This window comes from Garra rufa, chromosome 19 (assembly GCF_049309525.1).
Source record: "Garra rufa chromosome 19, GarRuf1.0, whole genome shotgun sequence".
In the NCBI taxonomy this organism is placed as follows: domain Eukaryota; kingdom Metazoa; phylum Chordata; class Actinopteri; order Cypriniformes; family Cyprinidae; genus Garra; species Garra rufa.
This window is the reverse complement of record NC_133379.1, coordinates 6,431,225-6,449,276: the sequence shown is the minus strand read 5'-3', so window position 1 is coordinate 6,449,276 and position 18,052 is coordinate 6,431,225. Positions and strand designations below refer to the sequence as shown.

Sequence of the window (18,052 nt, the reverse complement as noted above, 5' to 3'; positions counted from 1 at the left end):
TGGTACTCCTCACCAGGGCATCGCCACACATGCTGGACACCATCTGAGCCAAACAAGTTCATCTTATAGTCTCATTAGACCACAGGACATGGTTCCAGTAATTCATGCTCTTGGACAGGTTGTCTTCAGCAAACTGTTTGCGGGCTTTCTTGTGAGCCTTACTTCTGAGATTGACGCCTATGCAAACAGACTTGTTGCAGTGTACGGCGTGTGGTCTGAGCACTGACAAGCTGACCTTCAACTTCTGAAACCTTTAAAACAATGCTGGCAGAACTCATGCATCTGTTTTTTGAAGCCAGGTTCTGCACCTGACACACAGAACAAGTGCTCAACTTTGTTGTTCGACCCTTGCAAGGTCTGTTCCGAATGGAATCCATCTTGGAAAACCTCTCTATGACCCTGACCACCAAGGTTATTATAGTTTTGCTTTTTTAAATTAGTTTTATTTGTATATAATTTGCAATAAAATTTAGTTTAGTTTTTATTTTGCGAACACATTTCTATTTAGTTTTTATATAGTTTCAGTTTTCTAGAGATCAAATAGAGATCACGATTTCCCCGCAATTCTAAACTAAGCAAAATAATGTGAGACAAAATATCAATTGCTGCAGTCTATTTAATAGTGTTTAATTCATTTGAATGAATTACTAAACATTTAATACATAATATATGTATTCAAAATATAATATATTTATTGCACCAATTTTTATTATTAAATTTATAAAAAGTGGTTTGAATGAATAAATGACTCACTCATAAAAACATTACCGGATGAATTAGCATTTTTGAATGAATCTCTGTTCAATGACAAATACGTTTTTAACAGTTATTTGTTTCCACCTAGTGGTGAAACAATGCAGTCGAAACACAAACGTTATTTGAAGTGCCAATACCATAGACATCAATGTTTATGTCCAAACTATGACCTTTAATCCCAGTATTGCTGTGATAATATGAATGACTGAGTATTTGAAAAGACTGTTTGTGAAACCGTTTCTCACCTAAACATGATGGCTCTCTCCGTGACAGCGGCAGTGCAAATACAGATTTGCATGTTCCGTAAAACGTTTTCAAATGTTTCGTCTGACCACTATAGTGCCATCTTTGCGGAGAGCAACCATTCTAATTCTTAAATCCTCAGAGAGTTCTTTGCCATGAGATGCCATGTTGAACATCCAGTGGTCAGTATGAGAGAATTGTTCTTAAAGCACCTAATTTTAACTGCTCTAATACAAGATACTCAAGTTTGCATGGTCCTGTCAAGCAGAAAAACAAACACGATGAATCGGACATGTGGCTTTGCATGGTTCAACAACACACTGCTGTTATCACTTTTGTTGCTAGCTATTTTGACAATAATGGCTGGATGTTGAGTTATTTTCAGAGGAGAGTAAATCTATACTGCTATACAAGCTGCACATTGACTACTCTAAAATATATCCAAGTTTAATTTCTATAGTATTGTCCCTTGAGAAAATATATTAAAATGGTAAAATGAAATGTAAGGGGTGTACTCACTTTTGTGAGATACTGTATATTAGTAGCAAGTCTAATGGAAAACCCAAAGAGTGCACTTTAGTAAGAGACACACAAAGATCCAATAACTCTCCATACCGCTGATCACATGAATGGAATCCGTAACCTGCTGGAAGTGGCCACTCAACACTCACCTGTGGCTGGTGGTTTGGTGATCTCAAACAGTACTGTTCCTGTTTCCATATCCCTGATCTTGAACCGTGTGAAGTCAATATTGTATACATTGTCTTCTGGACTACACAGATAATCTGTGGAAAAGAAAAAAGCAGCAAATTTAGAAATTACAAATTTACCAGGAAATTAATGGTTGTTAAAGTAGTCCATGTGACATTGGTGGTTCAACTTTAATGTTTTGAAACTACGAGAAACAAAAATAACGACTTCATTCAACAATTTCTTCTCTTCCGTGTCAGTATCTGCCGCATGTTTACAAGAGTACCATTCACGCTGTGGTACTCTTGTGAACAAGTATCGACTGACACGGAAGACAAGAAATTGTTGAATCAAGTCTTTTTTTTTTTTTCTTTGCACACAAAAACTTCTCGTGGCTTTATAAAATTGCAGTTGAACCACTGATGTCAAGTGGACTATTTTAAGTCCTTACTACCCTTCTGGGCTGTTTGAATGTTTCAGTTGCGTTGCTGTCTATGCAGGGTCAGAAAGCTCTCGGATTTCATCAAAAATATCTTCATTTGTGTTCCAAAGATGAATGAAGGTCTAACAGATTTGGACTGACATAAGGGTGAGTATTTAATGATAGACTCTTAACTGTTGGGTGAACTATCCCTTTAACTATTTAGCATTTCAGAGAGCTAATAACCTCATGGGCAATGCTCTGACATATGGAGCAGTTATTTCTCTGACAATTCACTCTGGTGAAGTCCTTACCGTCCATAAAGTAAAGGTAAAATGGCAAAAAAAAAATTATAGAAAACAACTGCAAGAACAATCCAAAAATGTTAAATATTTAAACCATTTTTAAACCATTATAAGCATTTAACATCTACAGATGCAGACTTATGGGGGCATTATTACAATTATTTAAATACTTATTTTATTATACAGCATTTTAAACTAATCCATTAAAGAAATTTAACAAAAACAACATTTCCTCAGCCTGACACAGCAACATTGGCTCTCCCAATGGGGCTTTTCATCTTGTCTTCAGCTCATTATCTAATTTTATCCCATCTCTTAAATGTGCCCTAAAATGTACAAAATTCCTCAAAATTCTGATTGCACAACACTTCAAGTGATTTCATTTGTCCTCACATAAACTTTCCCCTCAGACTTTACCATAAAGACCAAGATGGAGTTTCCTAATTGGCCCCAGCAGTTTTCTCTGGCCTCTGGGTAAACAGACTTGTGCAACCTTTTAAGCAATGATCTTATACAATGGCAATATTTTTTGCTAGAAACAAGCGGTGTCATAGACGTGACTGTACATGGCTCGTAAATAAGTAAACATGATTACTAGGAATGCACCGAATTTTCGGCAACTGAAATTATTTGAATAAGCGAAAAGGCAGAATAAATTATACCGAACAATGAAGTGACGCGATCAAATAGAGGCGTGCACTAATGCAGCAAACATGTCGGCAGTGTGGAAGCATTTAAAAAATTGTCTGAGAAAGACACAAAATTCAAGCACCGACAGCGAGAGACTGTTTAGAACTGCATTGCATGTCTTCGATAAGAAGAGAAAGGGGTGGTTGTTGCTGGTTACTGTATGATGACTGAAATCGCAAAATGGCCTTAAACCATTAGTAAATAAACTACAGTACGTTGTCTAATACACGCACAAATTGTATGTATTCTGACAGCTCTGCACAAGCTCGTTAGCCAGGGTTTAAAGTCCAAAGCGTGAGGGAAATCTGCATGATGAGAATCATTCATAAATCTGCTGCTGTCAGCAAAAAGTAGTACTGAGGTCTTCTTGCGTGTTTCCGCCAAAATAAAAGTCGACATTCATGAATGTTAGTATTGTAATTTTACTATTGTTCTTTAAAATAAAATAAAAAAGACAAAAATAATGATAACAATCATTACAACAGCTCTATTAATACATTCATTATAACATTCTCCTTTGCTCAGCAAGGCTGCATTTATTTGTATATTAAAAACACATGCCTGATTCAAGAAGAGGGTCTTAAAAATGGCCAAAGAATATTATTTTACTAACTTATTAATTTTGAGTTAAATTGTGCTTTGTTGGTAGGCTATAATGTCTACTGAATGTTAAAAATTTAAATATTCTGAAATCGTTATGTAAAAAAAAATATTTTTTTGAAAAGCAAGACAAAACTGTACAAAGCACATTTTGGCTATTTAATTTATGCAATGGTGTAAAAAAAGGTCAAATACATGAGGGAAAAAACACGAAAAAAAAAACCTGTTCGGTAATTGTGCAGTGTGCAATTTTGTTCGGCTTTGACTTCAGCCAAGAATTTTCATTTCGGTGCATACCTAATGATTACACTTTAGTTTAGAGACCAATTCCCACTATTAAAGGTTAGTTCACTTTCAGAAAAAAAAATTCCTGATAATTTACTCACCCCCATGTCATCTAAGGTTTTCATGTCTTTCTTTCTACAGTCAAAAAGAAATTAAGGTTTTTGAGAAAAACATTCTAGGATATTTCTCCATATAGCGAACTTCAATGGAACCTAAAGGGTTGAAGGTCCAAATTGCAGTTTCAATGCAGCTTCAAATGGCTCTACAGTCGTGGCCAAAAGTTGAGAATGACACAAATATTAGTTTTCACAAAGTTTGCTGCTAAGCTGGTTTTAGATCTTTGTTTCAGTTGTTTCTGTGATGTACTGAAATATAATTACAAGCACTTCATTCGTTTCAAAGGCTTTTGTCGAAAATTACATGACATTTATGCAAAGAGTCAGTATTTGCAGTGTTGGCCCTTCTTTTTCAGGACCTCTGCAATTCGACTGGGCATGCTCTCAATCAACATCAGTCAGGATTTGCCCCAGATAGCAACCCATTCTTTCATAATCACTTATTGGAGTTTGTCAGAATTAGTGGGTTTTTGTTTGTCCACCCGCCTCTTGAGGATTGACCACAAGTTCTCAATGGGATTAAGATCTGGGGAGTTTCCAGGCCATGGACCCAACATTTCAACGTTTTGGTCCCCGAGCCACTTAGTTATCACTTCTGCCTTATGGCACGGTGCTCCATCGTGCTGGAAAATGCATTGTTCTTCACCAAACTGTTGTTGGATTGTTGGAAGAAGTTGCTGTTGGAGGGTGTTTTGGTACCATTCTTTATTCATGGCTGTGTTTTTGGGCAAAATTGTGAGTGAGCCCACTCCCTTGGATGAGAAGCAACCCCACACATGAATGGTCTCAGGATGCTTTACTGTTGGCATGACACAGGACTGATGGTAGCGCTCACCTTTTCTTCTCCGGACAAGCCTTTTTCCAGATGCCCCAAACAATCGGAAAGAGGCTTCATCGGAGAATATGTCTTTGCCCCAGTCCTCAGCAGTCCATTCGCCATACTTTTTGCAGAAGATCAATCTGTCCCTGATGTTTTTTTTGGAGAGAAGTGGCTTCTTTGCTGCCCTTCTTGACACCAGGCCATCTTCCAAAAGTCTTGGCCTCACTGTGCGTGCAGATGCGCTCACATCTGCCTGCTGCCATTCCTGAGCAAGCTCTGCACTGGTGGCACTCCGATCCCGCAGCTGAATCCTCTTTAGGAGACGATCCTGGCGCTTACTGGACTTTCTTGGACGCCCTGAAGCCTTCTTAATGCAGTTTAAAGTTTTTTTTCGGGATTAAGTTAATTTTCATGGCAAAGAAGGACTATGCAATTCATCTGATCACTCTTCATAACCTTCTGGAGTATATGCAAATTGCTATTATAAAAACTTAAGCAGCAACTTTTCCAATTTCCAATATTTATGTAATTCTCAAAACTTTTGGCCACGACTGTACATAATCCCAGCAGAAGAATAGAGACTTATCTATTGAAACAATATGGTTATTTTCCTTTTTTTTAAAAGTCAATTTTGCACTAACTCTGCGATGAGTGACTTCATGCTTTGCTTAAAACACGTTGGAAAGGTCACGCAAGGTAAGCTCTTCGTCTGTGTACTTCAGTTCAAAATCGCCTATGCCATGCCAAACCAGTGCAAAACAAGTATTTATAGGTAAAAAAAAGGTATATACATAGGTTTTTAATTTATTTTTAGAAAATGACCCATCAATTCACTAGATAAGCCCCTTATTCCTCAACTGGTATCTGTAGAGCCCTTTGAAGCTGCATTAAAACTGCAATTTGGACCTTCAACCCGTTGGCCCTCATTGAAGACCACTACACAGCAAAATCCTGGAATGTTTTCCTCAAAAACTTAACTTAGCAAGCAAATTGGGAGTTTGAGGCAAAGGCCATAGTTCAATGTTCAGTTTTAAAAGTCAATAGCTAGTTAATAATGAGAATTGGTCCTCGAACTAAAGTGTGACTGAAAACACTGCAGTATCTTCTACAAACACCTAGGCAATCATTCACTTCATAGTAGATGTTACATCTACAACCAAAACTGATCTTTCATTTAAACCTGAACTAGGGTGTTTGGTTAAAACCACATTTTTACATGGTTGCTAAAACCCAGGTGCTTGGTCAAGATCAGTGTTTTTAAGCAAGGATTTTCAGTGTCAACACTGAACCTGCACACATGTAATGTAAACACACGTGCACTCACAGTCCACGCTATTTTTGCATCAGTAATCCCTGTACCCATGAGAAGTGACAGTGCCAATTAGTGTTTGCTGCTCCGTAGGTAGTGCATTGTGGGTATGTTTTGCAAGACGTACCCATGAATTGTACAGATCGGAATTCTGACTCATTCTTAGGCAGTTCATTAGAGATGCCAGAATGACTGTTCCCGTGGGATGTTATTTGACAAATAAATTAGACCCTGCTTAGACAAACACAGGCCACATTAAACATAAGCCATTACAAGTCAATGATTCGGTCATCACCCTTATGTTTTACGCAGAGCAACGGTAATCAATTAGTATTTTAGGCTAAGAACAGTGATTCATTATTTCCTGTTCAGAGTGTTAAAACAAACTACAGCGTATTTGTATCTGTATTAAGCTCCATCTTAAATAAAGTGTTCAATTGCCAAATGAGCACCAGCTGAACTAGTCTGGCCATATATAAATATCCGAAAGGGAAAAAACCTCTATCCACAGCATTTAGCCAAGCAGGGACAAACAATAATGCGAGTAAAAACATCACATGCAATTCACTAGAGCTTACACAACAGCAGCATTTAAATTGCAAATGAGCTCTCTATTAAAATGCACAGTTGTTGGCACTTAATATTCAGATTTTGTGTGTCTGATTTCCCGAGCAGACATTCTGGGGAGTGATTTGTGAAATTAGGGCTGGATAATGTTATTTCAGTTTCAAAATAAACCCCCCTTTTAGTCATGATTCTAATTATGTCGCACATGGTGTTATTGTGTGGAAATACATTGTCTGTATCGTAACAACTAATAACATGTTCACCCAAAGCTCAGGATGATGTAGTATGTCATTTGTTACAGAGACACTAGAGAAACAGAGACACTTTAAAACATAAAATAAATGTAATCAAAATAAGTACTACTAAAATTAAGATTTTTGGTTACTTTGCAAAAAGAGGTAATGTAACTATTCTACTGTATGCAATAATTATATTTGTAAAATGAAAATGTACTTAATTTGTACCCATTTTATCGAAATGCAAATTAAAAATTAAATCCACAACAGAGACATGTTGGAAATTAATTTGAGTGTTATTTTTTAACCTAACAGCAACTATTTAGGTTATTTCTTTATTTCTAATTGTATGTAAAGTTAAAAAGTCTAATTGTAAAAGTGTAGCAATTTGCAATGGCATTTTGTGGTAATGTATTTTTAATGGCTTCAGACATGTGTAGGTGATGTAGGGCTGGGAAATAAGGGCAAAAATCAATGTAAACATAACTTTTTTTGTTCACAAATCCCAGAGAATAGCTAATTTAAGGCCACATGAGATTAATTTTATTTTTCTCTAAATTATGTATTTTCTCATTTTATTTTATTTTTTCTGGATTCAGTATTTAATTATGGAAGGCCGTTTCTCCCACTGAATTAAAAAATAAATAAAAAATTGCAACTTCTTATTTCACAATTCTGACTTTTTTTTTCTCAGAATTGCTTGATATAAATTCAGAATTGTGTGATATAAACTTGCAGTTGCGAGTTAGTAAGTCAGAATTGAGAGATATAAAAATGTGATACTTGCAATTGCAAGTTATAAATTCAAAATTGTGTGATATAAACTTGCAGTTGCAAGTTAGTAAGTCAGAATTGTGAAATATGAACTAAATTCTGACTTTTTTCTAAGAATTGCATGATATAAACTCACAATTGCGAGTTAGTCAGAATTGCAAGATATAAACTCACAATTCCGAATTTCTCAATTGCGAGATTTAAAAAAAAAAAAGTCAGAATTGTATCACATAATTCTGAGATGTAAACATTTCACAATTGAGAGAAAAAAATTTAGAATTGTGAGATAAAAAGTTATTTTATTTTTTATTCAGTGGCAGAAACAGCCTTCCATATTTAATATAAACATTCAAAATGGTGCTAATGAAATAAAATGAAAAATGCTTTAACACTTTAATCAGTATTTAAAAAAACAAAAAAAACAAATAACAATTGGTGAAATATAAATGAAATATAAATTAAAATGACAATTAATCTATAACAAACACTGCACAACAGAACTGATTAAATAATATATGCATGAAAAATGTTCTTTAATGTTCCTGAAATGTTATTATTACTCCTACGTGGGGTACTCCTACTCTGTCATAGTTTCAAGATAAACTTATTTTTGCAGTTTGTTATTAAGATCTTATTCTCAAATGAAACTGTGAAACGCTTACCAAGTAACTCTGAGCAGCTCTGGTTGGGTTTAGCAACCTGTATGAACTGCACCAAATAGTAGTCCTGATATTTGCAAATAACGCAAAACTATATTTGTGACACACCAGTTCTTCTCCGGCATTTACAATTAATACGCAAATCCAAATACATCTAATGAATGTGCAAAATTATGTGCAATAACATGTTAGAAACCATCTCCATTCTCCAGTTACAAAGATCCAGCCTCTGAATGTTTTCAACATGGCATCCATGCAGAATAAGCTCACCATGTAGTATCCAGAGAGAAGGTGCATTCCCATGGTCACATGCCAAAGTTTAGCCCCTCCTCTCTGGACAGTGTACATGTGCTCCCTTAGGAGCCCAGGGCCCAGATTAGGCCCTAAGCAGCTTAAGGCGTCTCAGCACGGCAGGGGCGGATTGGGACACGATCAGGAGATTTAAAGGGAAGGCAGGTTTGTGTACCTCTCTCTGTAATGCTTCAATGTGATATAACTGCAACTGACCAAACACAGGCCTCAATCACACGTTTTCCCATCCAAAACTGGTTTTGCAATGGCACTGCTCACACAACACGCAAAAACAGACTTTGGCCTCGAAATGACTGAATGGGATGCCAACTGACTCGTAATGCATACATAAGTGAGCTCTCTGCTGTTATGTAATTTAATTACAAAATAAATGTAACTGTAATCAGTTACAGTTATCGAGGGGGAAAAAAAAAGTGTATTTAAATTACAGTTACTTATGAAAATCTTCATCTGAACATCTGAATGTATTAATATGTACTATTTCTCATGATTTTAAATCTGTATTTAACCTTAGAATGATTTCAACAGTTAAAAGATGTGCTAAAGTCTAATTTTGTGGTGGCTGTGCTTTAAAATGATTGCTTCTGGTGTCCTCATTTGGGACCTGAACCATAAAACCAGCCATAATGGTCAAGTTTTTGAAATTGAGATTTATACTTCTAAAAGCTGAGTAAATAAGTCTGTTAGGATAAGACAATATTTGGCTGAGATACAACTATTTGAAAATCTGAAATCTGAGGGTGAAAAAAAAAAAAAAAAAACTAAATATTGAGAAATATCACCTTTAAAGTTGTCCAAATTAGGTTCTTAATGCATATTACTAGTAAGTTTTGATATATTTACAGTAGGAAACTTACAAAATATGATCATGGAACATGATATTTACTTAATATCCTAATGATTTTCTGCATAAAATCGATAATTTTGACCCATACAATGTACTTTTGGCTATTGCTACAAATATACCCGTGCTATAAGATTTTGTGGCCCAGGGTCACATTTGTAAGCTGCTTCGGATAAGTGTCTGCTAAATGACTAAATGTAAATGTAAATGTAGAAAAGTTTCAAGTTGTAATCAGTTACATTACTTTAATAAAGTAATTGAAAATTATGTTTCCAAAATAACCTTCCTAACACAATAGTCAATATAAGCAATTTAATAAATCAGCAAAGTACCTGAATTGGCTTAAAATATAAACCCTTTACAATTAAGGTTTAATTTATCATTTTAATTTAACAATAACTTTTAATTAACATTACCACAATAGTTAAGAAACAAATTTATAAAAAAAGAAAGATATATAAAAAAAAAATTAAAAAGTTATTGGTTAGCATTTAATAAACCCAAGCAAAGATTACCTACGCAGTTAACTATGCAACTAACATTAACAAAGATGAATAAATATTGTAACAAATGTGTTGTTCATTGTTAGTTAAGGAACTTTATTTTCAAGAGCTACAGAAAAATGTATGGTATTCTGATATTGTTTTGTCCGCCAAGATTTTTACAAATCAAAATGTTTCTTCATTTTATTTAATAATATAATGATTTTATCTGACTGGTCATGGTTATACTGCCAAACATGATATAACAGCTATTTTGCACCTACAAACTGAATCATTTTATTTGACAAATACTGAAATTATGATGAGTATAGTCATGAGAGTATAGTCTCTCTTAAAATGAAGTAGCAAAAATGTATAAAACAAAAATGAGAGTAAACATTGCAACCATAGTCATTAAGATGATAGTTCAATGCTCTGTTGTAATAAAATTTTGCACATGATGATCGGTTATGAAATATGAAAGCACTAACGGCACTGAGGTGAAACTTAGTGAGATATGACAGCTATAAATGGCAAAATGCAAGATTTCCAGGTATTATTTACCTAAATTCAAGTCAATTAATTCATTTTCTGCAGAAGCTGAGGAAAGAGCACAGTAAGAGTGTCAAAGAGCAGAGAAATGCTCAACTTTATGCAAATAAAAAGGCAAAATAACGGTTAACAGTAGGGCTGTCGCGATAACCGCAATATCGAAATACCGCGCTATTGACGTGCATAACCGCAGAGGAATGCAACAACCGCGATATTTGCCTGTTTTCTTTTTTCCTAAGGATTTGCCCTTCTCACTTAATGCCTGTGTGCTGAATATTAAATTAGTAATAAGTTAGTAATGATAACATAATGTGTTTATTATGAGGCTCAGTAGATATGCACTTAACAAGCCTAAACAGACAGCGAATGAGAGAGAGATCGACTGAGCTTGTGCGATTACCTGCGTCTGTCTTTCAGATCGAGTCAGGTATGTATGTGAAACTAGCTTGTCATGTCCAAGGAAAGTGAAATCTCTGTCTTAACATCGATGCTCTGCTGGTCAGCTGAGCCTTTAAAAGTGGCGATTAAAGTTAAAATGATTTTAACATCGTGTTCTCTTTCAAACATTCATTCGGTATCTCACTATGGGAAACGCCTCAGGCGTGACCAATCCTGGAAGCACCAATTACACCACGTCTGTCAGTTGACAGACCAATCACAACAGTGATGCGGGAGTCCCGCCTCCCCAATATATATCACTGCATAATGGTCCGTACCTCATTCTCGTTCTCTTCCCCGTGAAGATCTTGGAAGATATATTTCTCTATACTCGTTTCCAGGATTAGCTGCTTAACTGTTCAAAGACGAGCCGTTAAGGTACGTTGCGAACGCAGTTAATTCTTAAAAGCGAGGCTTTTTTCTTTTCTTTTACCGTCACGGTGAGAGTTGTTGCTAAAGCACATACGAGCGAATTAACGTGTTACGACGAATTCTCTAGTTTGGCTTTACTAAGACCCGTTGCGGTGTACTTAGTGAATGAATGGCAAATTGTAATGTACCTAGCGAGGGCGCGAAGGGTAAAGACACCCCGCGCCCTTGTGCTTGCGGAGCGATGATTTCAGGCAAAGATTCTCATCCATTGTGCATTGTATGCTTGGGGGTGAGACATGCTACAGCGGCACTAGCGAATCCCGAGTGTTGCCCGCACTGTTCCGTTTTCCCGTCAAGGGTTCTGGAAAGAAGGGTTCGGGTAGCGGCCACTAGTAAGGGGGACCCTTCTCTTTCGCCCCCGAACATGGTGGAAATCAAACAGCCGCCTGCGTCATGCAGCTGGGGCGACTTCATGGACGAAGTCTCTCCAGAGCTCCCTCCTCTTTTCCCGATCCTAGCAGACGATAGGGAAGAGGAGGAGGACGATGACGAAGCTATCGCCCGTCTATTGGAGGAGGATGGGGAGGATGATGAGGACGACGCGATTCTTCCGTCGACTCCCTCCCGTCCGGAGAGCGCGTTAAGCGAAGGATCCCCTGCCTCAGCTCAGGTGGAGCTCGACCTGCTTGAAATGTGCAGGAGGGCGGCGGCTAAACTTTCTATTGATTGGCCGTCGCAGCAGACGGGCCAGGGTACGGAGAGAGATCTATATGACGGCAAACGACTACCGTCGCGTGCCCCGGCTACCAAGCAGGTCATTCCCGCGGTCCCTGCGTGCGTTTCAGAAATGAAGCGTTTCTGGGACAAACCCTTTTCACACAGGGTCCCTGTGAAAGGATTTTCCAGACTGGATGTGCAGAACATGGAGGAGCTAGGGATGTCAAATCCCCCTCCTGTTGAGCTGTCGGTGGCACATCATCTTAATCCTAATCGCAAAGCAGCCTTTTCGTCTGCCTCAGCTTCACTGCCAGGACGTACTGAGCGCCTAACAGCCTCAGTTTTTCAGAAGATTTATCGCTCCTCTGCTCTGGCAGTGAGGGCTCTTAATGCCACCTCTCTCCTCACTGCTTATCAGGCAGAGCTCATGGAGGAGATGGGGAGGCAAATGGATGCTGGGTCCCCGAACCCAGCCCTTTGGGAAGAGATCTGTGTTATTGCAGATCTCAACCTAAGAACTTCCAGAGGTGCAGTCCAGAGCTGCGGCCGCAGCATGGGCTTGGCAGTGGTTGGTGAGCGAGCCCTCTGGCTGGGACTTTCAGGGCTGTCTGACAGAGAGAAGGTTGATTTTTTGGATGCTCCGGTGGAGCCCAAAGCCCTTTTCGGTGCAGCAGTCACAGCGATGCGCCAGCGGTGTGATCTGAGGAAACAAGAAGGAGAGGCTTTCCAAGCTTGCCTCCCCCGAAAACCCTTTCCTAAGGGTCCTCCATCAGCTCGCCCCAGTTTTGACGCCCCTCTGAGGAGTGGTCAGACGGTTTTTAGGAGCCCCAGACCTCCTCAGCCGCAGCAGTCTGATTCACAGCCTAAGCCAGCACAGCCAAAGGGGAAACCTTCTTTTGCTGCAGCGGCAGCCAGGCATAGACCGGCAAACCCTCAGGGAGGGAAGAAACGCCGGGCAACCTAACCAGTTTAAAGGTTCTGGACACAGGGACGAGCAACAGCACTCTCGGAGTATCTGTTGTCATCCTCCCTCAAAGAGTGTGGTTCTTTTCTCCCCCTCCGGCCAAGAGAATGCGTTGGACTCGGGAGCCGTTCAAGAAAATGTCAAAAAGTTATTTTTTGACCAGTTCAGCTGTGGAGTTGGCACCAGTTCCCCCAGTGCCCCACAAAAAATTTCTCCCCCCTCCACCCAGGGTACCACATGGAAAAGTGGAGTGGAGTTCACAAGAGAATATTTGTGTTGTAAAAATAAACAAATTCCCTGTGCATCCAGGCAGTTGGCCGAGGGCACAGCAAGGTTTGAAAATAAAAACACACAAAAAATCAAAACTACTCAATCCAGAGCTGCAATCCCCAGCTCCCCCGCTAGATGGCGTGGCAGCGCCATTAGTGGGCAAGGGCTGCAGCGGTCCGCTCGCGCTTCACGCGGAGAGCTGGCGCGCATGCGCAGTACATCCATGGGTTCTGTCCACGATAATTCGGGGTTATCGTCTGCAGTTTGCTGTAAAACCACCGGTGTTCAACAGTGTGTTGATGTCAACCGCAGAAGGGAACTCAGCTCAGGTTCTAGAGGAAGAAATAGCCTCTTTATTAAAAAAAAGGGCAGTTCGGATTGTGCCGCCGGAGGACAGCCATCAGGGTTTTTACTCCCGGTACTTTCTCATTCCCAAGAGAGGGGGAGGTCTCCGTCCCATTCTGGATTTGCGGATCCTCAACAAACACCTCAGAAAATACAACTTCAAAATGCCCACATTCAAAACGCTGTCACATTTTATTCACGAGAAAGACTGGTTCACCTCAGTCGATCTGGAAGATGCATATTTCCATATAGACATCTACCCGGCACACAGGAAATTCCTCAGGTTTGCCTATCAGGGCACAGCCTACGAATTTACAACTGTTCCTTTCGGGCTCTCATTGGCCCCACGGACGTTTTGCAAATGCATAGAAGCGGCTCTATCACCGCTGAGGACAGCGGGTCTGAGAGTGTCAGCTTATCTGGACGATCTCCTTCTCTGCTCTCCATCACGGCAGCAAGCGGAGACAGATACGAAGATGCTTGTGTCTCATTTGACAAGCTTAGGTTTCAAAATAAACGAGACAAAAAGCTGCCTGATGCCCACACAGGAAATAGTTTATTTAGGCCTCAGACTGAACTCAGATCAGTATCAAGCGTTTCTGTCAGAGGAGCGCATCAGGTCAATTCGCAGCTGTCTATCCCTTTTTCAAGAAGGGAGCAAGGTCCCATTCACACTGTGTTTGCGCCTTCTGGGGCTAATGGCTTCAACAGTCTCTGTTATTCCTTTGGGGCTGCTGCGAATGAGAGAGTTTCAGAATTGGACAGCGGCTCAACACTTATGTCCAAAACGCCACCTCAACCGCAAAGTGACGGTGTCAGCACTTTGCGTGCGTGCTCTCCGTTACTGGAGAAACCGCTCGTTCCTCGAATCCGGGACTCCGCTGGGGGTAGTTTCTATGAGGAAGGTGGTAACGACGGACGCGTCGCTCTCAGGCTGGGGCGCAGTGTGCGAGGGCAGAATAGCGAAAGGGAAATGGCCCGCCTCGCTGAAATGCGCGCACATAAATTATCTGGAACTATTAACAGTGTTTCTAGCGTTGAAACATTTTGTGCAGTTTCTGGGGAACCACCACGTTCTGATCAGATCAGACAACACAACCGCGGTGGCATATATAAATCGCCAAGGAGGCACACGTTCTCCTCGGCTTCACAGTTTGGCACAGAAACTGATTGTATGGGGCAGGAAACATTTTCATTCATTACGGGCAACACACGTCCCGGGAATAATGAATACGGGGGCGGATCTCCTGTCCAGGGGGAATCCTCGGTACGGAGAATGGACACTCCACCCTCAGGTAGTGGGTCAGTTGTGGAAGAGATTCGGCCGCGCGGCCGTAGATCTCTTCGCATCGCACGAAAACAATCGCTGCCCTCTATTCTTCTCGCTAGCGCGAGACGGTGCGCCTATGGGTGTGGATGCTCTAGCGTACCCATGGCCAAACGTACTGCTTTACGCGTTCCCTCCGCTAAGTCTGATCATACCAACTCTAAGAAGGGTAAAACAGTACGGCCACTCAGTCATACTGATTGCCCCGAACTGGCCGGGGAAACTGTGGCTGACGGAGATAACTCAGCTCTTAGTCGACCAGCCCTGGCCTCTTCCGCTGCGCAGAGACCTTCTCTCACAAGCGCGCGGGGAGATATTTCACCCCGCCCCGGACAAAGTTGCTCTTTGGGCTTGGCCCGTGAAAGGTTGAACCTAAATGCTACAGGGCTACCCCCGAGGGTGATTGAAACAATTCAGAACGCGAGGGCTGCCTCGACGCGCTCTGCCTACGATAGAAAATGGAATGTTTTCGAGCAATGGTGCTCGCATAAGCGCATTGTCCCTTTTCTCTGTTCGGTCGCAGATGTGTTATGTTTTCTGCAAGAACTTCTGGATAAAGGTAGAGCTTTTTCTACCGTTAAGGTGTATCTTGCGGCGATATCAGCATGTCATATGGGTATTGATAATAACACTATGGGTCAACACCCTTTGGTATGCAGATTTATGAGAGGTGCACGGCGTTTGAACAGAGTGTCAAAACCTCTGATTCCGCCATGGGACCTGTCTGTGGTCCTTAACGCATCTCGTGCACCTTTTGAACCTATAGACAGCAGCGATCTAAAGCTCCTTTCGCTAAAGACCGCTTTATTACTGGCTCTGTCAACTGCAAAACGGATTAGTGAACTACATGCTTTGTCGGTTCATAACTCCTGTATGCAGTTCGCTATGGATTGCTCGAGAGTGTCGCTCAAGACCAATCCAGCGTTTGTGCCTAAGGTGAGCGATTCAGCTCTAGCCTGTAATCAAGTGGATTTAATTGCTTTTCATCCGCCTCCTTTTTCGTCACCAGAAGAAGAGCGGCTTCATTGTTTGTGCCCTGTCCGTGCGTTGCGTTGCTATGTAAACAGAACGAAAACGCTGCGGAAGAGTAATCAGTTATTTGTCTCATGGGCTAATTCTCATAAGGGTAAACCTATTTCCCGGCAGCGCCTGTCCCACTGGGTAGTTGAAGCTATTATAGTGGGATATAACAGCAGGGGTCTTGAGGCACCAGGGGGTCTTAAAGCCCATAGTACCCGAGGGTTGTCCACCTCGTGGGCGTTGTTTAAGGGCGTTTCAGTTCCAGACATTTGTGCTGCGGCGAGTTGGGCTTCGCCACACACTTTTGTCAGATTTTACAGGTTGGACGTTACAGAGCCGTCCTTGGCTCATTCCGTCCTAAGTGTGTAAAAATAATAATAATAATTTACATGTCTCCATTATATCAGGCGAATAATGGGGGACTTAAATTCTTAATTTCTTACACTCGTCACAGAGTTGGTTGACATGCCTCTTTGGAACAGTATATCTGCAATTCGGGAGTTGTCTATATCCCATAGTGAGATACCGAATGAATGTTTGAAAGAGAACTTTAGGTTACTCATGTAACCCCGGTTCTCTGATAACATGAGTGAGGTATCTCACCATACTTCCCTCCTTGCAGTAGCACGGGGAAGAGATATGCTGAGAATGAGGTACGGACCATTATGCAGTGATATATATTGGGGAGGCGGGACTCCCGCATCACTGTTGTGATTGGTCTGTCAACTGACAGACGTGGTGTAATTGGTGCTTCCAGGATTGGTCACGCCTGAGGCGTTTCCCATAGTGAGATACCTCACTCATGTTATCAGAGAACCGGGGTTACATGAGTAACCTAAAGTTTCATTACGTCTCTCTTTGAATAAATAAGCGTTTTGAAGGTGTAGTTGAATGAACGGTTTAAAGACTTACTCAAAGATAGTCTCTTGCCTCCATCTTGTGGCGTAAAAATGAAACTGCACTGACTGACAGCTCGCCTAGAACACGCAGGTGAAATACTGACAGAAAGTCTCTTGTCCAGTCAGACTCGAGGGAGCGCGCTAACTGTTGTATATACGAAGATTTCAGATGCAAAGCCTCTAAATATGTCTGACATTTTTCTTCAAAATTTGCATTTCTTTCTTGGCTAGGTTTCTATGTAAGTACTGTTTACTTCACTTCATGTATCAACGCGATTTGGTTTCGGTTTACTTCACTTCATGTATCAACGCGATTTGGTTTCGGTTTATTGATTTCTGAATATGACCTTACATTGTAACAGCCTACACACAATTATATATATATATATATATATATGGCGGTAATACCGCATACCGCGCTACTGAGCCACTCAAAATTACCGCAAGGGAAATTCCTTAACCGCGACAGCCCTAGTTAACAGAAATCAATTCTTGAGGTGAATACATAAATGTCTGTCAAAGGACATTCAAAAACTGTTGATGCTTAAATCACACCTGCATATTCCTGCTTTCTCATATTTCACATGTAGTTTACACAAAACTTAAGGGGTTTGTTACAACCAGGAAGTGAGCCATTTCTATAGAGGTCAGAGGTCAAGCATACAAACAGTCACACAAAAACACTAGGTGATATATATTCATTCACTGGAGGATGTTTACAATAAACTGACTCAACCTATAAACCCATTAAGTAATCTGTGCAGTGAATGACAGCGATAGTAATGCGGATTATTGCTGCGATGTAATTCCTCAGTATCCGCTACGTAACTAACACCTTCAGAGCAACACAAATTAATTTAACATCGACTGCTGTTCACTGACCACAAATGAAGCTTTGTACAAATTCACCTTTCCACCCCATCACGCCATCTGGCTATTCATCCACGCCAAGAGAGATACAGAGAGCGATGGAGTCTGCACGAGCGTGTATAGGAATGTGCATAGGGGTACATTAATAAGATGTGGCCTGTAATCCGCT

The 18,052-nt window shown here is 40.4% G+C and overlaps 1 protein-coding gene across 1 annotated transcript in view; it reads right to left on the bottom strand.

Annotated features, from left to right (window-relative positions):
• unc119a2 (unc-119 lipid binding chaperone a2) overlaps nt 1–18,052 on the bottom strand; it is a 36,379-nt gene that overhangs the window by 9,657 nt on the left and 8,670 nt on the right. Inside the window, exon 2 of the mRNA XM_073824584.1 lies at nt 1,671–1,784. Coding sequence (XP_073680685.1) covers nt 1,671–1,784 — 114 coding nt within the window. The remainder of the gene's footprint in view (nt 1–1,670; nt 1,785–18,052) is intronic.